Source organism: Lampris incognitus, chromosome 7 (genome assembly GCF_029633865.1).
Source record: "Lampris incognitus isolate fLamInc1 chromosome 7, fLamInc1.hap2, whole genome shotgun sequence".
NCBI classification, from domain to species: Eukaryota; Metazoa; Chordata; class Actinopteri; order Lampriformes; family Lampridae; genus Lampris; species Lampris incognitus.
Genome location: NC_079217.1, coordinates 20,657,008 through 20,683,120, shown reverse-complemented (window position 1 = coordinate 20,683,120; position 26,113 = coordinate 20,657,008). Strand labels below are relative to the sequence as shown.

Here is a 26,113-nt window from a genome sequence, read left to right as displayed (position 1 = left end):
TGAACGACTGTGCCTTCTTTTTAACGGAGAACTGTTGCGTACTGCGAGCTAAACGGGGTAGGATTACTTTTTCCTCCTAAACTGACAGTCCCGATTAAGCGATAATCGCCACTACTTTGCGAGGCATTTGAAACACTTAGATGTCCGTAACAGACGGGGAACCGTGATATTTTGTTTTTATCGATTATCTGTTGTAGTTCTGAACACGTAATTCGGTGACAGCGTTAACCGTCGGGATCGCGGTTGTTTAAAGCGCACGGTACGGAGCTTGTTTACGGGAATTCAGCATGACGGAGCGGACTCCTCTCCTGCACTACCGGCTCTCAAGTACCTCCGGCAACGAGTCGACGCACCACCGGCCGCCGTCAGCCTGTCAAAATGTGGATCATTACGCGTCGAGTTCCAGGCGGAAGTCGACACACCACAAGCAGCCCCAGAAACTCTCCACCTTTTTCGGTGTGGTGATTCCCACCTTACTGTCTATGTTCAGCGTGGTGGTCTTTCTAAGGATCGGTAAGTAGTGTGTCGCTTGTTTCATCCATGTAAGCGCACCGCTCTTATTGTCTGAATTACTTACATCCGCGCTTGCATCACAGGGATGGGTCCGGCTTGCGCATGCAGCTGGGAAAAGGAGACCCCCCCCCACAACCCCCAAAGTTCTATAGAAACCAAAAACTTGGTGATTTTGAACTATATGGTCACATTAGCCTACTTCATTGGCAGCTCAGAGTTCAGCTTGTGATTGTGAGTGAATCATAAAATTAGTCCAAAAATAACCAAAATGCACCTGCAGACTAATAGAGCTACTGCACTGAATCTGTTTAATCACCAGTTCTGAACATTTAAGTACATCCCGCATGCATTACACATACACTAGCTCTACACTCAGCCCCAACATGGATGCAACGCATTGGTGTCTTGACTTCTGCACATGTTGACCAATCAAAAGCCAGCTGAGACTCCCAGACAGATTATTTGATTGCCCTCTTGCTTCTTGGGGTTATGCCACTTATCTTGACGTGAAAGATGACCCTTGTAGTTTCAATTTTAGAGTACACAGATCAACTAAAGGGCAGAGGGTTCTCACCCACTCTGGTTTATGTCTCCATATTTAACAGTCTTAAGTGAGAAAGATACTCTTCGTTCTGATTCATTCAGAAATTGGATTGCCATACCCGTGAACTACAGGAGATCCTCCTTTTTTAATTTTTTTTTTGTCCTGTGAGTTTCCTGAGCATGGGACATTATTTTGGCACACAGCTTATACAACATAATACAGATGACATAATTTGCTCAGAAAGAGGTGCCAAGAAGGAAACCTCAGATGTTTTGGGCTACTTGTAGTGTAAAAAATAGACTAAATAGAGTAAATGCAATTTGTTTCAGTGGGTTGCTTGAATAAAGGAATTGACCAATTCCTAAAGGTCCTTGTGTCAGTCAGGATGTCCGGCCAACTTAAAAAAACAAACATTGGAATATACCTTTTTTAGTCACAATCTACCTTCAACACATTTTGAGGAATCCAAAAAAGTAGGATAAGAAAGCCAGATAAGTAAAGGGATGTGTCTGTAACAGAGGGGCTCACCTACTTATTTAGCTGATGCATTGCACACCCTGTCTCACAACTCTTACCACACTGAGGGTGTCAGGACTTGACTAATTTGAAGATTGGATGGATGGATGTACAGACAGCACTTATGCAGTGTTGGAGAGGTTATTGTTTACACAGAAAAACGAGAGAAGCAAAACAATTCTCAACATTTTTAGGACAAGCCTGAAACTGTCCTTATGCTTTCTAGTGTGAGTGAAGTTGATACGTATAGCTGAAACAGAAAATCTTGATTTTGGTTATGAAAACAGACGGGGGACCTGTAGCATGGTTAAGGGGATGGTGTACAAGGAACACCTAGCGTTAATGATCATTAGTTTGACCATGCTGTTACGTTACTATAGAATCTGAAGTCCAACAGCATGCCCACCTTGAGCAAATGCTGGAAAATAAAAAGTCCTTGACAATGTTTTATTCATTTCCTGGATTCATTCATTCTGTGTGCAAAGCATGAAACCCATGTTCATAGGTTATAGTGTATTTCAAGATTTAATTTCACTATGACTGAAAGAGAGGAACTAAGAAAGTGGAACTGTTTTGTATTACCTACTATAATACTATGGGAAAATGAAATTGCAAGTGCATGCAATTTAGGGTTCAAATCAGGAGAATTGCTCTTAAGAATAAAGACCCCACCCCTCTGAACACAACTCTAGTCTTCAGCTAGTAATCATGTTCACATGACACCTTTCTCAAGGTTTAGATTTTTCCACCACTGCTGGCAAGAAAAGGAGGCCATTAATAAGTTAAAAGGTCTTAGAAATAACTGTTCATAAATACAAAAGCTTGGCCATATTTTTTTACATAAAATTTGACCATGCATTCCCTGTTTCTTGTCTGGAGGTATGTGTAGTGCTTGACCTGAATGTTAATGTTCACAATGGGGATTGTTTTACTTGATGTCCTCTATCCATGAGTTGTTTTCAGACTCCCTTGCATTTTTCATGCTGTCTCGTGAGATGTCAGCTGCTGTGGCAAACGCACACACAAGCACATGCACACACAGAGGCTCTGTGGGGATTATTGTAGACTTGTATTCCACACAGCACCACACGTTTGGGGGGGGGGCAAAGTTTGACAATAGTGGAAGTTACAAAACAGTAGTTTGATTGTCTCGACCAATGTGAAAGTACTGTAAGATCCCCAGCTTTTAACTCATATTGGCATGCTACATGATCGATGGACCTCTTATTAGATGACATAAAAGTGAAATAGGCTTTTGTCTGTGACAAAGTTTCACTTCACAATTGTCATGAAGGTATAACTACATTATCATGGCAGTTATTCACATAAGCCAGGGCTCGACGTGAACTCATGTTCACTTGTCCGGGGCAAGCAAACTATCTTTGGACAAGTAGTATTGCTTTGGTAGTTGTCTGATTGGGCAAAAAAAAAAAAAAAAAGACATGACTAAAACTGTAAAGTATCAGCAAGCCAGTCATTGAAATGATAATTTATTGAAAGCTGAATCAACTGGGCACCTTAATGACCACTTTGAGAGGCATTTACATTTAGATGGGGTGGCAGATTCATCAGATTGTTTTTCTCCTTGCTCTCTGGCCTCTTCACCTGGTAGAGCTTGATGCGACTCCCTTCTAATCAATTATTCCTATAAACAGGCCCGGATGCACTCCAACTGCTATGTCATCCAAGCTGGTGTCAACCTGTTGTGTTTGGGCTTCTGGATGAAGCTCATGTCCTCCCGTTACATCACTTTAGTCAGTTTCTTTTTTTTTTTTTCTTCTTTTTTTTTTCGCATTGAAAGGAGCCAGAGATGGTTTGGGCATCTGATTAGGATGCCTCCTGGGCGCCTTGCTTTGGAGGTTTACCGGGCACGGCCAACTGGGAGGAGACCCTGGGGTAGGCCCAGAACTCGCTGGAGGGACTACACGTCCAGTCTGGCCTGGGAACGCCTTGGGATCCCCCAGGAGTAGCTGGAGGGCGTTGCTGGGGAGAGGGATGTCTGGAGTGCCCTAATTAGCTTGCTGCCATCGCGACCCGACCCCAGAAAAGCGGCAGAAGTTGGGAGATGATGAGATTTTTTCTTCTTCCTTTTTCTCCCCAATTGTATTCGGCCAATTACCCTACTCTTCTGAGCTGTGCGGTTGCTGCTCCACCCTCTCTGCCGATCCGGGGAGGGCTGCAGACTACCACATGCCTCCTCCGATACATGTGGAGTCGCCAGCCTCTTCTTTTCACCTGAAACTGAGGAGTTTTGCCAGGGGGACGTAGTGCGTTGGAGGATCACGCTATTTCTTCCAGTTCCTCCTCCTCCCCAGAACAGGTGCCCCGACCGACCAGTGGAGGGGCTAGTCCAGCGACCAGGACACATACCCACATCTGGCTTCCCACCCGCAGACACAGCCAACTGTGTCTGTAGGGATGCCCAACCACGCCAGAAGGCAACACGGGAATTCGATCCGGTGGGGCCTGTGTTGGTAGGCAATGGAATAGACCACTGCGCTATCTGGATGCCCCCACTTTAGTCAGTTTCACTGTAGTAATTATTGTTACTGCTGTGCAAAAACTACATATGTAAAAAATATTTCACTATTTTATAACTATTACTTTTTTACAAGTGTTGTAAAACACTTTGGTTTGTCTAGGAACGTTGAGGCGTTCACATGCATTAAAGGGGTACGTATGCAATCTCCCGACAGTGGTATTAAGTGTTTGTTTTTTTGTTTTTGTTTTTAATCGTGCAGTATGAGGATATAAGTTATCTCATCCCAGAATGAGTCACCTTTCAACTCGTCAAAACTTTAAACTGTGGGGCGTCCGGGTGGTGTGGCGGTCAATTCCGTTGCTTACCAACATGGGGATTGGTGGTTCGAATCCCCGTGTTACCTCCTGCTACAGACACAATTGGCTGTGTCTGCGGGTGGGAAGCTGGATGTGGTATGTATCCTGGTCGCTGCACTAGCGCTGCTTCTGGTCAGTTGGGGCACCTGTTCAGGGGGGAGGAGGAACTGGGGGGAATATCGTGATCCTCCCACGTGCTATGTCCCCCTGGCGAAACTCCTCACTGTCAGGTGAAAAGAAGTGGCTGGTGACTCCACATGTATCAGAGGAGGCATGTGGTAGTCTGTAGCCCTCCTCGGATTGGCAGAGGGGGTGGAGCAGCGACCGGGACGGCTCGGAAGAGTGGGGTAATTGGCCAAGTACAAATAAGGAGAAAAAAAAGGGGGGGATCACAAAAACAAAACAACAGCTTTCAACTGTGTTAAATGTAAATTAATGTCTAGAGAGAATGGATTCTGTGTTTCAAACAGCACATGACATAGTCACTGTGTTACAAGGCATGCAACACGGTCTGGTCAACACCAAAATGCCGGCACATGATGAGACGATTTCATTTCACAGACAAACTAATGAACTGTCAGAGAGCTACAGGTTCTTCATGGGATAACCTGTAATTCTATGGTAGAGTAAAATGAACTGTTGTTGCACATGGGTTTTCCTTTTCATTGAAAATGGAAATATTCATCGCCATTTTGTCTACAGGGGGATTAGTGGGCGGGCTGCTCATTAATGCTCATGGTAGAGGAAACACTGAAAAATAATAATACTGATGCATAGAGGCAGAGAATGTTTATAACAAGCTGATTTCGTGTTTTCCTGTGGCTCTGCTATGAAGAACAAGAGGATCTCATGTTTTGTTCCCTTTGTCAGAAGTTGCCTAGCAAGGCTGACCATATTGTCTGCGATTGTAATTTTTATGCTCTAGTATTCAATAAATCACAATAATTGTAAAAGTGGAACCGTAAATAGTTGTTTTTTAGTAGGGCAATATTTCCATTTTAGATGGCGCAGTGGTTAGCGTGGTCGCCTCATAGCGGGGGTGTAGCGGTGTAAGCATTGGCTTTGTGTCGATGCAGTTGCCCACTGGGGACCGATGTTCACGCTTCGTTCTTGTCAGATCCGACTATGGCTGGACTCAATGAAGCAGCAATAATTGGCAGCGTTGTCTTCGGGAGGGGGGCAGAGTCGGCTTGTGTTCGTCACATGAATGCGTCTCTCCATGTCAGAAAAAGCAGTGGTTTGGCCTGGATTCGCCTTGTCACGGAAGTGGCGAGGCATCTCCTTCGAGACTGCTGGCCGGAGAGATGCAGTTGGCGAACTCATGCAGTACGAGGGTGGGTGTTTGAACTAGAATACGGCGCGATTAGCCACTAAATTGGGAGAAAAAGGGAAAAATCAGAGATAAAATTAAAAGTGTGGTCGCCTCATAGCAAGAAGGTCCTGGGTTCGAGCACCAGGGTAGTCCAACCTTGGGGGAGTCATCCTGGGTCATCCTCTGTGTGGAGTTTGCATTTCTCCCCGTATCTGTGTGGGTTTCCTCCGGGTGCTGCGGTTTCCTCCCACAGTCCAAAGACATGTAGGTCTGGTGAATCAGCCATACTAAAATTGTCCCTAGGTGTGAATGTATGTGTCGGCCCTGTGATGGACTGGCAGCTTGTCCAGGGTGTCTCCCCGCCTGCCGCCCAATGACTGCTGGGGTAGGCTCCAGCATCCCCGCGACCCTGAGTAAGGATAAGTGGTTTGGATAATGAATGAATAAATGAAAAAAGTCCGGTGATCAGACAATTGGCCCAAAACTTGCTCTGAGCTAGAAAACTAAGTCATCAGTGCAGCACTATTATGCTGTTAATTTAAAGTAGTAATGGAAATTAGTAGCAGCATTGTCACTGTTATTACACAGTATAGTAATTTCTTTGAAGGCAAACGTTTTAATATGAGTCCTTTTACTTGGGTACCATGTTACATTGCCACCACTAGAAACTACATTGTTTGAGCAGTTCCAGTAAAGGCCACCATCAACTTCTTCCTTTGGCCAGATTGATTTTACTGCTCAGGCCAAATTTCCCATTTGACACCAAGTGACGTGTGAGCTGCACACACCCCGGCCCTGCTCTCTCTCACACTCCCTCTCAGAAATGTTTCAGTGGCGCTTTGCTTTGCATTTCAATCATTCATTTCTGTGTGTAATTTGTGTCATGTGTTTCCCCCCTCCTGCTAGGTTTCCTGGTGGGTCAGTGTGGGCTCTACCAGGCCATAGCCATGTTCTTGGTTGCCTACTTCATCATCAGTATGACCGTGCTCTCTGTCTGTGCCATCTCCACCAATGGAGCGCTTGACGCTGGAGGAGCCTATTGTATCCTTCCCATGGCAGGCATACACAGACAAGCAGACATGCATACACATACACACTGTTGAGCTCACACGAAAGTGTCCTTTTGTACGTGCACACACATACACACATTCCAACACATGATAGAAGCACATGATAGTCACAGAAGTGTAGTATAGGCACCATGGTGGTCAAATTAGATATGATAAAGAGTGCACACACATTTTTAGAAATGCAACCATTGCGGACGGCCCTACGTAGTGTATGTTATTCACACAGTGCATGTCTTTGCTTATTTAACTGTCCTTGGTTTCTTGATTGTTGCGTTGTATCTGTCACACATGCAAAGTATTCTGTTTAAGGGTGAATTAAAGCTGTTGTTAATTTTCTAAACTGTAAAACATTAACTGACCAGCAGATTTCACGCCTGTCAAGAATCAAATAGTTGTTCGAGGTCAATTCACTTCTCAGTTTACATAAGCTTTTTTTTTCATTCAACTGAACTGCGCGACCTCCAGATACCCCCCCCCCCCACACACACACACAGATGCATACATACACAACCCCAGGTTAAAACACTATAGTAACCATATGCATCACCACACAGATTTCTTTTACATCATGTACATCTAATGCGGCCTTTGCTGGAGTAAGCATCATCATAACTTTTTTTAAACCTTGTAGAATGTTTTGCAAAACAGCTCCTTTGCTTGTTTTTCTATTGGTTTTTCCTTAGCTGCATGCTTTGTGGCCTCACAATTTTCTCTCCAGCCTCTTAACGTCATTTATGCTATGTAAATCTATTTACATATTAACATATCTACAGAATGTAAACCTGTGGTGAACTGTCCACAGTTCCCTTAACCTTTCACAAGCTAAGTTATCAACAAAAAAGTAGTTCATAATTACTGTATCCATTGTAATTATCTTGGACTTACTAATAACAAAAAAATAGAAACAATAACTTAATAACTTTTTTTTTTAAAGATTTATTATTCTCAGGTTTGAGTGTCCCCAGGTGCTCCCCACTGGTTGATTCTTCTGTACACATACACACATGCACAATGTAAGGAAACTATGACCTGAGAACATTCGGACTGGCCCAGTCAGGATGTCCCAAAATAAGAAGGCCATGGTCTGCTCTACTTTACAGCAAATCCGTTCTAAAGCTGTGGTTACATTTGTCATTTCAATGCAGCTTTTTTCTTCTGATCTCACCAGGATGCATCAACTGTCAAGTCTGTTCTCTCCAAGATCGGATCTAGCTCACGCTGTGAGTCGATGACATGCGAGGTGGTCTGGCTTGCATTTAGATAAGATCTCAGTGAGGTGTGGGCACAATCTGCACAATTTATTAAGCATAAGCCTATCGTCATCTTCCTGCCACATGAGAGTTCCTCTCCAGTGAGTGTGTAGCAAAGAAATGTGTCTGTCGTTGGCATGTGACACTGGACTTTACTTCTAGTATGTGTGTTTTTTACAGGGCTGTATGAGAGGGGGCGGCACGGTGGCAAAGTGGCTAGCCCGGTCGCCTCACAGCAAGAAGGTCCTGGGTTTGGGCCCCAGGGTAGTCCAACCTTGGGGGTCATCCCGGGTCGTCCTTGTGTGGAGTTTGCATGTTCTCCCCGTGTCTGCGTGGGTTACCTCTGGGTTCTCCGGTTTCCTCCCACAGTCCAAAGACATGCAGGTCAGGTGAATCGGCCATACTAAATTGCCCCTAGATGTGAATGTGTGTTGGCCCTGTGATGGCCTGGCGGCCTGTCCCGGGTGTCTCTCCGCCTGCCACCCAATGACTGCTGGGATAGGCTCCAGCATCCCCACGACCCTGAGAGCAGGATAAGTGGTTTGGATAATGGATGGATGGATGGATATATGAGAGGGAAATTTGGCTCTTGTCCTGCCCAGCCCTGTTAAAAATGTTCTCATCTTGTCCAAATAATGCTACTCAGTTAGTGTTTTTATCCCGTGTTAACTTGTGTTGGTGTTTTTGACTGCTGTTCCATCCATCCCATGTATATATTAAACTATCGCCCAAGCCAACCATTTTATTTTAGAATACATTTTGCAAGTCAGACTCATCATTCTGTTTTCTGTAATCACGCCCCAAATTGGAAGGGACATTGCTTTTGCCGTTGAGACTGAGAGGCTCTAATTTGATACCAAAGTATTTACTCAAGACCCTTCCCATTAAAGTTTGTTTATTAATTAATTGATTCATCACATTTTTTTTTCTGTCACTGAAGCTACCAAATTCAAACCTCACTATTGTTCAGCTATCAATTCTGAAATAGTAGGAGACTTTTGTACGCAAACACTCATCAATCACAACCCTAAGGATGATGATCAAATCCTCAATGTAGGCCTGTTTTTATTTTTCACTCATTATTATTATTATTATTTTATTCTATTTCAATAATTTAAATCGGCCTACACTTTATTTCCTTTATGTTAGTGTTCCTGTATGTTAGTGTTCCTGTATCTGCCGTTCCTGTGGGATATTTGTCCCATCCTGTCCCACCCCTGCACATGACAGATTTGCTCTTCCATCTTATGGGAACGCTATCCTGTAGCGTGTTTTCTGTCAGACAGAAGAGCTGTGTGCTGCAAAACCAGGCTACCGCATTTCACCAAATCTGGCCAGGCTGCCGTCTTATGGACAATTTTTCTGTTGAATGTCTTTTTTTTTATATTAGAACAGGGTTGAACATGGAGACCGTCATGGAGAGAGAATGCAGTGTGCTGGAGGGACCTTTCCCTCCAGTAGCAGTAGGCCACCTGAAACAGTAAAGACAAATGCTACAACCAATTCCCCTGTGTCAGCACATAGTAATTTGATGATAATCCTTCATATTCTTAGTACAAGAAGGCACTCTCGCACCAAGTGCCATTTTTCCTGATGAGCAGCATGGGAGCACTACATCCAATCACTATCCCAACAGACAGGGCGCATTGAAGTGTCAAGTGTGGACACAGCTGAGAACCGATTTGGTGGATCTTGTCACATAAGTGACATTGAAGAGACAAGTGTAACTACAGCTTAAGTATCCTGATTCCTTTAGTAAGATTTAACTTGCTTCAGTGGCACACAGTTGACTGGTGGACTTGGTACCCAAACAACATTTTTAAAACAGAACTTCCTCCTGAATAAATAAACTGCCAAATTTGAAATGAGTTTTTTTTTCTCCTATATTTCATATTTTTCTTCAAAACAATGACTGCGCTTGTAAAAATTCATGGACCTGCATCTAATCCAACTGTTCTCAGCCTTAGCACCTCTTAGACATGATCAGCAGAGCATTGGGACCAGAGTTCGGTGGCAGTATAGGCATCATGTTCTTCTTGGCTAATGTGTGTGGCAGTGCCCTCTATGTGCTGGGTCTCGTTGAAGCCATTGTAGCCACCTTTGGAGTACCAGAAGGTGAGGTTGTCAAAGATTATACAAATTAAAGTTTTATTTAAAGGTGCTTTCATTAAAAGTTTGAGTTTGACATAGCAAAAAAATGGCCATCATCTACCTCCAATGCCAGTTTTGAAGCTTATGGAGGATTCAAGAGATTCAAGATTCAAGTTTCTTTATTTGTTATGTCTCATTATAAAGAGTAAAATTCTTGAGTTTCAGCTCCTCAACACTGCAGCAACAATAGCAATAAATAACTACAAAAAAGCAGTAATAATAATAAATAGTGTGTGATGTGTGTGTGTGTGTATGTGTAGGCCCAGCCTTAATAAATATGCCTATGTGTGTGTAGTCGTTTGCATATTTGTGTGTGTTTGTGTATTCCCAGCTACTTGTGTGTGTGTGTGTGTGTGTGTGTGTGTATATATATATATATATATATATATATATATATATATATATATATATATGTGTGTGTGTGTGTGTAAACTGATGACCTGCTGAAGACCATGGGTCAGTACCATCAGTCCGGCACCAGGTTTAGTGTCTTTAATGTTCTTTGTTCAGTGGTACTACAACCACTATCAAGTTGAACTTGATAGTGGTTGCAGTACCGCGGCTGGCCACTAGCTAATGGCGCAGCAGGGCCAGTTGCTCCAGAGAGAACCATTGTAAAATTAATACTTGGGAAAAGGAATTACTTGGTGCTTTGAAATAGTTATAGCTTCTAAAAGTTGTTGAAAAATTCCAGAGTTTCATTCATCCTCTCCATGGTATAGGTTAATGACTATATTGTAGGAGTCGGGGAACAAGGAGAGGCTTGAGGCAAGAGTTTTAATGTAACAGTGCCACAAACACAAGAAGTTTTATTTCGTTATAACCAATGTTGTTCGAGAGTGGAGTAGAAAGTTGCACTGTAAACTTAACTAACAACTGACACAGCAAATGGGGAATTAGGGAATATGTAGGTACCCCCCCCCCCCAGAATTCACGGGAGGGGGGCGCAGCACCCAACCAAAACAACTGCTGTTGAGCAGGGGCCAGGGCTGGTGGTGGGGAAGCAAACACCGGAGGAGGCCAGAGTCTCTCTGTCTCTCCTAATAAACACATACACATAGATTGAGAGAGACTTACTCGTTAGCGGGGGCTACATAGACATACACACACACTTAAACACACCAAGGTCAACAAAGATCTGCTACACTTAGGAAATGCAATTTCTTACATCATGGCTTCATCTTTGGCTCTTATACATACATACAGCTGTCTTCCTTGTTTTACTGGATGCAAAATCCTTTATAATGTATTTTAAGTCCATCTGTTTAGCCAGTTCACACTCAATGGCAAGTATTACCATTATCATTGCTTCTATTTAGGATGAAGATGATTATTGCTGCCCCCCCCAGCTGCTGGGCCCCAGAAAGCGTTCCCCTTTTCCCCCCACTTATTGGTGGCCCTGTCAAATACACGGTCATACATGATAAGTTATGAATTTTGTTCAGTGTTTTACAAAATTATTACACTTAAAATTTCTGCAGGATTTCTGCATCACGTAGTGTCTGTATTATTAGCATCAGTTATGTAACCTGTGGGTCACCATTGCTCAGAGAGACTTACCAATGTTGTTGTGATTCCCACTGGTAGCTGATAGTGGTCATAAGAAATAATTTTACTGATTCTACCTTTAAAAGTCAACTTGTTTCTTCTGATGCTAAAATGCTGATTTTTGTTTACATTTTTATGGATGATGCTTCTAATTTTAAAGGTTAATTGTACTTTGGACATTTATAGTTTTTTTTCCCATGTAATCACGTGTATCCGTGGCAGAAAGAGTTAACTCAAGTAAATGCTGATATCGAAGTTAAATAATCATATGCATGTCTCTCTTTGCATATCTTCTCATTATGATTACCCCGTTTTTCTTCTAGATGGAGCCACCATGACATTACCCTATCAGGTGCTGCCGTCGGGTTACTGGTGGTCATTGCTCTATGCCACCACTATTGCCCTGCTATGCCTGTTGGTATGCCTGGTGGGTGCCCACATTTATGCCAAGGCCACTTTCCTCATCTTCCTAGTCGTCATGTTTGTCATGGCTACTATCTTTGTCAGCTTCTTTGCGGTACGACCCCGCACCATTGTCTTACCCGGCCCTGCCGCACCCTCCCCAGTTGGTAATGGCACAGGTCCTGGGCCGCCAACCTCAGCCAATTTTACCGGTTTCAAGTTGGACACGCTGTTGGGGAACCTACAGGGTAAGGTTTTAGTGACTGGGCTAACATATATCCTATATTACTCTTACAGAAGTAAATCAGCCTTTCCCCCTTTGAATTGACTTCCCCAACCCACTTGTAAGCAAAAATAGGACATTTTTTGTGGAATGTCGAAAAGCACCCTACCCAATGACTCATGTCATAGCATCTCTCTTTACAGCTGATTACACCGTGGATTACACAACGGGAACCATGATGACCTTTGCCACTGTTTTTGCCGTCATGTTCAATGGTTGCACTGGTATCATGGCTGGATCAAACATGTCAGGTATGGGGGATGTGGTAGGGTGCCCTGGGGTAGAAATGGAGCACTGGCAGTTTATGGATTTGTGGCTGTGTTTGTCTGTGAGAGAGAGTGAGTAACATGTCTATTTATGTGCACATGTGTAGTGAGTGCATAAGTAATCTGTGTGTCTACTTGTATTTGTTTGTGTGTACACCAAGGGGATTTGAAAAACCCCAGCTACTCCATTCCCCGTGGTACCATCACTGCTGTGATCTTCACCTTCATCATCTACAACCTTCTCAGCCTGCTTGTGGCTTGCTCATGTGACCGGTCAGTAACGCACTCACTTGCATGCTTACACACACACACACACACACACACACACACACACACACACACACACACACACCCAGGTTTCCACTAGGATTTTTCCTTGCCGGTCCAATATCCGGAAAGAATTTATTTTACCGGACAAATGTTAAACTTACTGGACACGTTCAAAAACAGTTTGTTACAAATGCAAATATAACAGCCTACACTTAGGTTGAAGAAATAATGACAAGAACCTCAAATTGGTTTACCTACTTAATGAATAATGCATATTAAACAAAACGAACTGTAACAATTGTGCAAAACAAACAATAGCAAAACACTCATAACCAACAGAACACTCGTAACATTTAGCCCAGGCTATATATGATACGGCTAGCAGACATTTTTATTTTCTCCGTTTTTTTTGTTGCGGCAAACTCCTCCGCTGCCGACTTTAAAATCAAAGGTGTCTAGAGTGTCTTTGCAGCTTGCAATGTGCATAAGCCGCATCACTCTGTCCTGGTCCAGCCGATTTCGTTGCGCCGTCTTAATTCTGTTCTGCAGAGACACACTCGACATGGGCAAGACCCAGGCAATTTTAGCCAGTGTAGCCCAGTCGGGGTATAGCTCGCTGAACTCACATGTAAGCACTTTGCACTGGACAGCGGTGTCATGGCGACGCCCATTGTTTGGCCAGGAATAAGGTGGTAGTATCGCGCAATTAAAGATCGGACCCCTATGGCGGAAAAGAGCACTGCAGGCTGTTAATGGGCCGTTGACAGAAATGTCAAGGTGAGGGATAGCCAACGTTATATCATTATGTTTTTTATGTGCATGCCTACCAGACATTTTGACCGGCAAGTTTTTATTTTTCCGGTTTTTCATAGATTTTACCAGTCAAAAACCGGTATTTACCGGCTAACGGAAACCGTGACACACACACACACACACACACACACACACACACACACACACACACACACACACACACACACACACTGTCAAACTTGAGTTTTTTTAGACAGATGAATGTGATGTGGTATTTCACGCCCATACTGAATACTAACGTATACTTCTTTTATCTGTTCAAGTGGAGTAAATGAAACTGTCCATCTGTTTAGAGAAACAACAGATGAGACAATAAAGTTGTCTGTTTTCAGCTTATGTCATCTGGTTCAACTGGCTACTTTTGGTTGCCAAAAAATAGTTTTCTGTGAGTGTCAGTGTGTGTATTGTTAATCATCCATTAGGCACTTAAAGGTGGCATGTGTAATTTTTGACTATCATGATACATCATACATCATATCTAGTGGAAGTGATTTAAAAGGAAGTTTTTAAAGTTCCTCCACTTTAAAGCTTTCTACATTCAAAAATCCAAACGTACTGGTTGTCCACTCCCTGTATAGTGGATTTGCTTGTCTTGTCTGTTTTCGGGTTGTTCTTGTTGCTGTTGTTATTGACATCACTGTCAGGTCAGAACTTACTATATGACACGAGGATCGCCAGTTCGAATCCCCATTTTACCTCTGGCTTGGTTGGGCGTCCCTACAGACACAATTGGCCGTGTCTGCGGGTAGGAAGCCGGATGTAGGTGTGTGTCCTGGTCGCTGCACTAGCGCCTCCTCTGGTCAGTCAGGGTACCTGTTCAGGGAGGAGGGGGAACCGGGGGGAATAGCATAATCCCATGCACTAGTCCCCCTGCTGAAACTCCTCACTGTCAGGTGAAAAGAAGCGGCTGGCGACTCCAAGTGTATCGGCGGAGGCATGTGGTAATCTGCAGCCCTCCCCGCATTGACAGAGGGGTGGAGCAGCGACCGGGATGGTTTGGAAGAGGTGGGGTAATTGGCCAAGTACAACTGGGGAGAAAAAAAGGGGGGGGGGAACTGCTATAAGTAGAAATGACACATAGCCCCTTTAAAACACATCTAGCACATATGTACATACAATGCTACGTGTTCAACATACACTTTCTGTTGTCTCATCCCCTCTTGCACATCATGAAGTCAGCAGAAGGAAGGTGAAATTCGTCTCAATTACTGGTTATTTGTATTGAAATACACTGGCATTCTTGGTCACAAGCCTCTCCTTCAAATACAGTTAAAACACTCAAAACGAAAGCGAAATAGACAGCATCAGGCAGCAAAAATGATCAACACATTGCAGTGAGATGTCACTATTGTGTAATGCCAATTTGTCTTGCCTAGTCTTTCTTTTGGTTAGAAGAGCATTTGGGTACATTATATGTGATGTGGTGAAATCCCCACACTGGTGCTTCAAGACCAGACAGGTGCTGTATTACACCTGATACCCCTCATTTATTCCTCTGCCATTCAGTTTGTATCACCTAGTCAATCTCTCCCTTTCTGCTTTTCTGCTTTCATTATTTATTGGTCTCGCTTTCTCTCTCTCTATCAGGGGAGGGGGCAGAATTGGATATTGATGTGGCTCTAAAGCAAGTGTTGCAAAGGTGCTAAACTGACATGAAAGGGCCATAAAGGAACATTGGAGATCAATATAGCCATCATTTACTCGGCAGCGCTTTCTGCCCTGCCTCTCTCATCCTAACACACACACCATAACCCCTTTCTGTGTCTGACACACACACACACACACACACACACACACACACACACACACACACACACACACACACACACACACACACACACACACACACACACACACACGCATACAATAACCCCTTTCCGTGTCTGTCACATACACAGTCTGTCATGATCTTCTAGATATGTGTGTGCGCACACATGTGTTTATATCATGGGAAAGGAATAGTACTTTTTGGGTCAAGGAAAATGACCATTGATTATCCAACCTCAGTTTATCATCAGTATCTGTACTTGCCTAATTACTTGCCAAATTCAAAGGTAAATTATTTAACCTTAAATTTAGATTACCTGAGGGGCACTATCATTCTTATATAGTAGAGTAAAATGTCTCATCCATTTAAATCAGTCTTACAGTCTTGAAGGGCATGTCAATTTTCCTGTTGAGGGATTCTCGAAATCTTCATCAACACACAATTCATCACACAAAATTACAGGAATAATTACTTTATCATTGAAGTAATCTATCAAGTAATAAACAAAGGTTAAATAAAATGACACTGCGTAATAGATGGGGTAAATGAATAACAGCATGAAATAGACATTTGATATTTAGTAACGACCCACTAAATGGAATAATTGAATGAGTTGTTGGAATAGACAATAGGTTAAATAGCTTCTGATATTCCCAATATTCCAATATTCTCTCTCCACAGAGAGAGATTGTGCGGACTGATGCTGTGCACCGTTGTGTGGCACTGAGAATGGGCATCATATTTGGCATAATTTTGTTCATTTATTTGTTTTTCTCCTCCCCCGACCCCCCCCAAAGCTGTCTTACACACTTCTGATACCTATATTCTCAACTAGCAGTCTCGGCGAATTTCCCATAATAGCCATACTGTTGTTGAAACTGAACCGTTCTGGAGACTTGACTCAGACCTGTGACCAGACTTGAGCCTTGACTCAGACCCTAGGTTCACATACTTGGAATTTGACTCAGACCCGCATTTGAGGACGTGTGAACATCTCTGCTTATCATATTGTAGCCAAGAGTGCATATTATGTCAAGTACCTTAGTGTAAGTGTGCCTTACCATGAAGAGGTGGTGGATAGGAGAATCAGAATGCAAAGTAGATTCGTATCTTTCCTCTCAACTTGACCACACAATAGGTCTTCCGTCAAGACTGCAGTCTCACTTGTCACACTCAAGAAAGGAGAAAAGAGTTGTGGTTAGCACTGTTGCGTCAAAGCAAGAAGGTCATGGGTTCAAACCCCAGGCCATCCCAGGTCCTTCTGTCATGAGTTTGCATGTGTTCCCCGTGTCTGTCTGGGTTTTCTCCGGGTGCTCCGGTTTCCTCCCACCATCAAAAAGACATGCATGTTAGGGTTAATACTCCTGTCTGTGCCCCTGACCAAGGCAACGGAAAGAAGAACTGGAGTTGGTCCCCGGGCGCTGCAGCTGCCCACTGCTCCAATACAATAGGATGGGTTGTACAAATGACAAAGTGTATTCTATTCTATTCTGGTCTACTTGATTCTTTTCCAGGCCTACCCTAATTCATAGATGGTCTCTGAGCATGACCGTGATACTGGTTTGTGGTATTGTCCAGCTAATTTGGAGAACTATTGATGTTATTTCTCACTGTAAGTGACACGTGCGCCAGGTTATGATATGATGACCACTAAGTACTGTAAGACTCCTGTAGGTTGACACAGTAGTATGTCTGACTCTGTTGTATGTTGCTTTGTACAATAGTGTCTTGTAAATGGAAAAATGCAAAACATGAAAATGTTAAGGATAAAATGACTGAGACAACGTTTTTAGCCGTTAAGATCTTGCAGTGTGGATTGGGATTACTTGACTCTCAAGAAAGGTGTCAAAAGGTTATGGGAAGTTCCGCTAAGTTTAAAACAAGTTCCCTTGGAACCTGCCCCTCCTCTTTGAATATTGATATAATGCACCCACACACGTTTGAAGGATGATTTCATTCATAGCGGTGACTGAAGGACCACAAGTGTGTTCAGCTGCACAGGATGAATGACTGCTGAGAAGACTGCTCTGAATACCTGCAGATCAAGGACCCGAAACCTGACTTATAGGACAAGGCACCTTGACTATCAACAGGCCTCTACTGTCTTGACTAGATTAATTCTAAGAAGTTAGCATCTTTTAATTTCCCTAGGATAGTAAAACTGTTTGTACTGGTGATATCCTAAGTGTTTGGCCTGGCTCTGCCCATGCACAGTTTGAAAAAGGCAGGGAAAAAAAGAGGTTTAAAGCAAGACAAATGTGAGGGTGGGGTGTGGAGGCTGAAGGTGGCAGTGCTGTATGAGAACACCAACAGAGCTTAGTTGGCTAAAGTTTCAACACTATGCTTTATTTATTTATTCTAATCTCTACTTTTTATTATCTTTGATTTGCATCATATCAGAATTGAAGAAAATGTAAAAGTTCCTTATTTTGATGTGAGACAGTACATCATTTTCTGGAGAGCTCTGCATCTTTCCCCCATGTTGTCATATTTACCTCAGTTTTTCATTTTAAATTTACATTTTTAAATGTTTAAATTCTTAGTTTTTCTAGAAGAAATTATGAAAAATGTTCTAATTATTCCTAATTATATAACAAACATAAATAAAATCAGGATGGATTGACACTCGTATTAAATTCGGTCGACCAGTGAAAAGAATACCAACCGAGAGGATTCTATAGTCTCATTTTATAGGGAATAGTTAACGCCACCCGGGGAATAACACTTTCGTCACATGTGAACTGATATTAGTTTTCCAAACTTATGTGGCAGTGGGGCCCAGCGGTCATTAGAACATACAGGCAGGCGAGCTAACTTTATTATGGTGGATTAAAATATGACTGATCATATTAAAATCATCCGTCATGTCATGGCTCCTCCAAACGAAATGCCAGGAAAAGCCCCATTACCTAAGCCCTGTGATATAACACAGCAGTGGCAGAATATTGCATTATTGAAGCTATGTCATTGTGAAAAGCGGCTGGTAATTTTGGGTTGGGACCATCATAAGTGTATGCATATGTGCGTGTGTGTGTTGTTGTGGTAAAAGGTATGCTTTTGGGGCGTCCGGGTGGTGTGGCAGTCTATTCCGTTGCCTACCAACACCGGGATCGCTGGTTCGAATCCTCGTGTTACCTCCGGCTTGGTCAGGAGTCCCTACAGACACAATTGTCTGTGTCTGTCCTGGTTGTTGCACTAGCGCCTCCTCTGGTCGGTCGGGGCACCTGTTTGGGGGGGAGGGGGGGCTGGGTGGAATAGTGTGATCCTCCCACGTGCTACATCCCCCTGGCGAAACTCCTCACTGTCAATTGAAAAGTAGTAGCTGGCGACTCCACATGTATCGGAGGAGGCATGTGGTAGTCTGCAGCCCTTCCCGGATCGGCAGAGGAGGTGGAGCAGCGACCGAGATGGCTCGGAAGAGTGGGGTAATTGGCCGAATACAAGTGGGGAGAAAAAGGGGGAACCCCCCCCCCCAATAAGAAAAAAAACGGTGTGTTTTCAAGACTTCTTTGTCACAGAAAGTAGAATCTGTTCATCTGGCCACGTTTATTGAGAGACTTGAGATTACTGAGGTTGTGTCCAGATGAACTGACACAACTTTCTGTGAGTTCCTTACCTGCATTATTGAGCATGCATGTAAGATTTATTTGTGTTTAGTAAAAAAGGCTCATGTGTTGTAGTTACACGAGTCTTCCAAAAGGGGGCAGCCACACTCTCACCAGGCGAACAAGCTTCCTTAGCGGTGTGGTCATAACGTGAGGCCAAATGTAGAATAACAAAGTAATCTTTCCATATGGCACTCAGCACAGCTCAAAAGGCAAAGCAGTTAAGATTGTATTTAAAATTTAATGTCAGGGAGGTGTCAGATTCAAAATCAAATCAATTTTATTTGTGTAGCCCAATATCACAAATTACAAATTTGCCTCAGTGGGCTTAACAGTAACACAACATCCTGTCCTTAGACCCTCTCATCGGATAAGGAACAACTCCCTAAAAAAAACCTTTAACAGGGAGAAAAAATAGTAAGAAACCTCAGGGAGAGCAACAGAGGAGGAGGGATCTCTCTCCCAAGACGGACAGCGTGCAATGGATGTTGTGTTCACGCAATTTACATAATACAACATTGAAAGAGGATAACAGAGTTATAATGGACATAAAATTTATGAAGAACATGATGCACAGGATGCCAAGCAGTATCCACATGCCAACGGAAGATACCAACAGATTGGCTGTTTAGGATGGATTACATGGTACAATAGTAATACCAAGTAGTAACTGTCTTATTAGGACAGCTTGCACATGTGTGCCCAGTTCTGTGTGTGAAGAGGTTGAGGCTGGACTTATATAATTGTGTGAGAAATGGAGAGAATCCACCCACAAAAAAATGCACTTGACCTCAGTGGTTCTCAAAGGACAGGTTCACTATATTTAAACCCAGACCTCATTAAAATGTAGTCACGATTCATTTAGAATCATACAGGCAAAATCACCACTTATCACTATCAAGATACTTACCACTTTGTTGAATCTTTTGGCTGGGCCCCGATCCTTCGAAAAAATGATCTCCATTTCTTTTCTTTTTTTAAACAGGAGGATCACAGTTCAGTCACACATGTCTCCATATAGTTAATGTGTGTTCAGATTGTGTTTTCAATCCGAGCAAATTCCAATTTAGATTTGGAGCAAACTTTTCTGGTTTTGTAGTTGAAGTCTTGCAGCTCAGCAGTCCTGTTTCATTATCTACAGATGCATATTTCCAGAGTAGAGCGGCATGGATGTAGCTTGGAAAATGCATTTGCGAGAATGCAAAATAATGTAATTTTAACTCGACAGAAAGCATGGTTCGTGATTATATTCCCAACGGAACATTTTTAAGACATGTCTGACTGTTTTCGTCTGTGCGGTACTTAATTACGCCCAGCAATATTTTAAGACGTGTGGGTTCAAAAAGATTCAACCTGTCCTTTTAAGAACTGATTCAGCAAGGCGTCGGTTTGATTATCAGCAACTCTTTCCCCCAAGATTAGAACAAGAGATCTAGTGCTCGGTGAGGGCCCATGTTTTGTTTGGCAACTATTAGCACTACAATGAAATGTGGGTGTAAAACTAAATTGTAAAATTAGAAGTTTATGCAATGTGGTTTTAGCAGGGCCAGAGTGACTAGATTTTTTTCCCCTGCCCTTTCTGACTCACTGATAGCATTGCGGTATTATGAGTGAGGAAGATGAGGATGGCAATGATGAAGGTTGAAGGTTTGTGAGATAGGAAGAGTCTATTAACCCCGTGTGACTTACTAGCCAGCCATGACGGATTGCCGTGTTGCTACCCAACCAAGCCCATTTTAGTGTGTGTTCCTGTGTCTGTGTCTGTGTGTGTGTGTGTGTGCATGCACATGCTTGTGTGTGTGTGTGTGTGAGAGTGAATGTGTGTGCACTCGTGTGTGAGGGAAGGAGGGAGACCAAAAGACGGACAGAGAGAGAGAGAGAGTAGAGTCGACGAGGCTCTGTAATGAGCACATTGGTTTTGTGTATAAATACTCTGCTCTCTGTCCACAATTTGTTGGTATCTTGCAACTCATCAGGATTTTACTGTGTTCAGATTTGTGTGAGTTTTGCTTGCTTTTTTGTATGACTTCTCAAGGGTTGTCTGTCTTTGAATGGCTGACTTGATATGTGTGTGCATGTGTGTGTGTGTGTGTTGCTGCTTCTGCTTCAGCGTAATGCACATCAGTGGCCTGTGGGCTAATCCTCTCCCTGCTATAGAAGCTTTTGTATTAATAACTGACTTGATAATTATATTAATTTAAATCTGCCGGTCTTCTTTTGTTGCGCTATCTCTGACATGCAGCCTGGTGTGCGTGCGTGTGTGTTAGTGTGGGTGTTTGCACATCCTGTCTCTTTTTTTTTCTCTCCCTCTCTCTGCAGCCATGTGTTTGACAAACAAATATGCTTTTAATTCCTCCTTCTCTGTTTTCTGTTGCTGTCTCATCCCCCATGTTAATACATCATATTACACATGTACTTTTTTCTCGCCTGCTGTCCGCTATTTTATCTCTCCATTCTCAACCTCCTACAATGTTCCAATCTATTCCATGCATTTCTCCTGTTCCTCTCTCTTCTCCAAAATCTGTCAGTCAAATGCTCGCTGTCAGCTTCTCCACTTGTTCATACATTCCCTCTCTCTCTCCGCTCATTGTTTACCTCTTTCTCTGTCTCTCTCTTTGTCTCTCTCGCCTTCCCCTTCCTCCCATGACAGATTGCTGTCTTCTTGTTCAGAGTCCAACCATTGTGAGGCAACAGGTCCAATCTTCCGTTACCTTTCAGCCTCTCTCATCTGTTCCTGTACTATCACCCCACAGCAGTATACCTGTCTCTCTCTCTCTCTCTCTCTCTCTCTCTCTCTCTCTCTCTCTCTCTCTCTCATCTGTTCCTGTACTATCACCCAGCCCTTTCACTCTCTCTCTCTCTCTCACGCTCTCATCTGTTCCTGTACTATTACCCAGCCCTCTTTCTCTCTGTCTCTCTCTTTCTTTCTCTCTCTCGCGCTCTCATCTGTTCCTGTACTATTACCCAGCCCTCTTTCTCTCTGTCTCTCTCTCTTTCTTTCTCTCTCCTGCGCTCATCTGTTCCTGTACTATTACCCAGCCCTCTTTCTCTCTGTCTCTCTCTCTTGCGCTCTCATTTGTTCCTGTACTATTACCAGCCCTTTTTCTCTCTCTCTTTCTTTCTCTCTCTCGCGCTCTCATCTGTTCCTGTACTATTACCCAGCCCTCTTTCTCTCTGTCTCTCTTTCTTTCTCTCTGTCTCTTTCTTTCTCTCTCTCTCTCTCGCTTGCATCTGTTCCTGTACTATCACCTACAGCAGTATACCTGCTCTCTCTCTCTCTGTCTCTCTCTCTGTCTCTCATCTATCCATCCCCTTGTTAGTCCCTCCCTCTCTCCCCTGCACAGAGATTCCAGTCAGTTTCATTCTCTGTGACCTACAGTTACATTTCTTCGCTGCTGCCTGTGAATAGATTATTATTATTTTTTTGTTTTTTTTTTAGGTAGGGGTGAATGGTGGCAGCGAGGGACAAGTTCTCAGTTCTCAAGCAACATAATATTGAGAAAGGCAGGAGAGGAGAAAAGAGTCAGAGAGATGGGGCTGAGGGCAGGAGAGCTAAGGGTGGATGAAGTGCAGGATTTGGATCGATAAAGAGTCAAAGGCTGACAAAATGAACAATAAATATAAGCATCCAGGTCGGGAATAAAACTCTGATCATAAAGATCAAGAGAGTGGGAAATTCGAAAGTCACAGCCCTGAAGATTGATGTCTGTGTTTAACTTACAGATGCCTGTGTCTGATATGTTGTAAATCCCAAAATGAACCTCTTGAAACCAAAACAGAGCCCCAAGTGCCATTGTGTCAGTCAGTACTTTTCCCTCGGAAAAAAAAAAGTTTGATTTTAGCTTCAGCTGCTGATCTTGTAATATCTGCTGGTTAAGTTTTTTTTTTTAAGAGCTTATGTCTTTCCCAAGGCATGTTGGCCACAACAACTCTTCTGTAAACTCACTGTTGCTTGCTTTACTCTTCCACATGTGGCTGCTGTGGGGAAACAATAATTCACATCATTTCTTTTCATGGGAAAGGCCTACCAGACAGCAACCATTAAAATGAGCAACCACAAAAGACTGCTCTTTTCTTACCTTCTGTCCCTGGCGTATTGAATTGTCAAAAAGGGCACTGATTTGCACGTGAATCCACAGACGGTAACATTAAAGAATGGTAAATTGATTATATATTAGAGATGTGGGACCAGTGAAAGGTTTGATATACATTTTACACATCTCACATGATAAATATGAACTCAAAAGGGAAGGCTGAAAGAAGATGGGACATGCCAGGTCAGCCATTTGAGATCTGGCTGGCTGTGCTGTGTGGGTGACTGATCAGGACGAGCTAGAGGGCTGGAGAAGAGAGGCAGGGCAAGTCGAGGACGAGGGAGGGAGAGAGAGAGAAGGAGGGTGTGTGCACAGAGGCCTTGTTAGCTATTGATCCAATTTAATAATCCTTAACTATGGTCTACTCCCACAAGAGCACTTAACTGTCTTACTCTCACTCACTCGCTCACTGTCACTCTCTCTCCCTTGCTCCCTCTCTCTCTCTCCCTCTCTCTCTTTCTCTCTCGCTCGTTCGTTCTGTCATCCTTCCTCTTCTGTCGGTGTCTTTTCCCTCTGTCCATTACTTTATTGTCGGCCTCCCTTTGCTCTTTGCCTCTCTCCATCTTTCTTTCTGTCACTCTTTCTTGGTCCTCTTATGTTCCAAAGCGAAACTGTGCTGAAAGTAGCAACATTGATTCTCATTATAATGAAGGGTTGGAGGGAAAACTTTTGCTTGTGTTTATGTGTATGTTTGTCTCTCTCCCACTTTCTTTATATATATATATATCTCCATCCATTATCCAAACCGCTTATTCTGCTCTCATGATCGCGTGGATGCTGGAGCCTATCCTAGCAGTCATTGGGCGGCAGGTGGGGAGACACCCTGGACAGGCTGCCAGGCCATTGCACAGGGCCAACACACACACACACACACACACACACACACACACACACACACACATTCACACCTAGAGACAATGCACAGCAATCTGTTTGAACCATTCCAGTCTGGTTTTCACTCTATGCACAGTACGGAGACAGCCTTGGTGAAAATCACTAATGATCTGTTGATGGCAGCTGACTCTGGGCGCTTAACCATACCTTCTTGACCTGAGTGCACCCTTTGATACCATCTCACATAACATCCTCCTAGAGTGATTAGCTTCCATTGGAATAACTGGCACCCCCCTTAACTGGTTTAGGTCATATCTGTCTGGCCGCACTCAGTTTGTCCAACTTAAAAATTTGAGATCACAGTCCTTTCTTGTTACTACCGATGTTCCCCAGGGATCTGTATTGGGACCCCTCCTATTTATTATTTACCTATTACCTCTTGGCTACATTTTCAGGAAATCTGGCATTCAATTTCACTGCTATGTAGATGACACCCAGCTTTATCTATCCATCAAGCCTACCTCCACTCTTACACCCACTTCCCTTTCTGACTGCTTACTAGAAATTAAATCCTGGTTTTCATACTACTCCCTCAAACTTAATAGTGATAAAACCGAGGTCCTGTTAGTAGGTACTAAATCTACTTTGGCTAAACCTGATAGTTTTCCGTAACTATTGGCAATTCTGTAGTTCCTCCATCGCCTCAGGTTAAGAGTCGGAGTGTCATCTTGGACAGCACATTATCTTTTGAAGCTCACATCAACAATGTTACTTGGTCGGCATACTTCCACCTACGCAATATAAATCGTCTTCGCCCATCACTTACACCTAACAGCACCGCCATACTCATTCACACCCTGGTTACATCCCGTATTGACTACTGCAATTCTATCCTCTTTGGACTTCCCCTCAAGTGTCTTCATAAACTTCAATTGGTCCAGAATTCACCTGACCGTATCATTACCAGAACTCCTTCCATAGATCATATCACTCCTGTTATTCAGCAACTCCATTGGCTCCCTGTTAAATACCGTATTGACTTCAAGATACTGCTTCTCACCTTTAAGGCCCTTAATAACCTAGCTCCTTCATATCTTTCTGAACTCCTTCATATCCACATGCCATCCTGCACTCTCAGATCCTCTTCTGCTCTCCAACTCACTACACCATTGGCCTGCTTGACTACCATGGGGTCTAGAGCCTTCAGTCATTCTGCCCCCCACCTATGGAACTCTCTCCCACAAGATATTCACAACATTGACTCTCTTTCAAGCCTTCAAATCCCATTTCAAAACGTATCTTTTCAAACTGGCATATTCAGTCTGATCCACGCTTCATTGAGTTTTGTGCAGATGATGATTTTATACTTATCTGTTGTATTAACTCTTTATTGTCTACCCTGCTTTTTGATTTTATGCTGTCTGATACAGTGCTACTTGTTTTGTTTTTTTAACTGTGTTCTGTAAGGTGTCATTGAGTGCTCTGAAAAGTGCCCACAAATAAAATGTATTGTTGTTGTTATTATTATTATTATTATTACTATTAAAATGACCAAGGCAGTCATTTTGACAGTTTTGGATTTTCAAAGTTTAATAACTTTGTGGGGGAAAAAAGATACAGAGCTGCCACTCCCTGAATGCTCTTAAAATTGGGACACCTGGCCATTACACCTACATGAGATTTTATGACATCCCATTCTAAATCCATAGGCATTAATATGGAGTCGGTCCCTCCTTTGCAGCTATAACAGCTTCCACTCTTCTGTGAAGGCTTTCCACAAGATTTTGGAGTGTGTCTTGTGAGGTCAGGCACTGATGTTGGGATGAGAAGACCTGGCTTGCAATCTCCATTCTAATTCATCCCAAATTTGTTCGATGGGGTTGAGGTCAGGGCTCTGTGCAGGCCAGTCAAGTTCTTACACACCAACTTAATGGACCTTGCTTTGTGCACTGGGGCACAGTCATGCTGGAACAGAAAAGGGCCCTCCTCAAACTGTTCCCACAAAGTTGGAAGCATAGAATTGTCCAAAATGTCTT

At 43.2% G+C, this 26,113-nt stretch overlaps 1 protein-coding gene across 1 annotated transcript in view; it reads left to right on the top strand.

Moving 5' to 3' along the window:
• Positions 1–287: 287 nt before the first annotated feature.
• Positions 288–26,113, top strand: part of zgc:153039 (uncharacterized protein LOC767698 homolog) — a 66,916-nt gene continuing 41,090 nt past the window's right edge. The window contains exons 1-6 of the mRNA XM_056283528.1: positions 288–513; positions 6,630–6,764; positions 10,021–10,158; positions 12,066–12,392; positions 12,571–12,678; positions 12,855–12,966. Coding sequence (XP_056139503.1) covers positions 288–513; positions 6,630–6,764; positions 10,021–10,158; positions 12,066–12,392; positions 12,571–12,678; positions 12,855–12,966 — 1,046 coding nt within the window. The remainder of the gene's footprint in view (positions 514–6,629; positions 6,765–10,020; positions 10,159–12,065; positions 12,393–12,570; positions 12,679–12,854; positions 12,967–26,113) is intronic.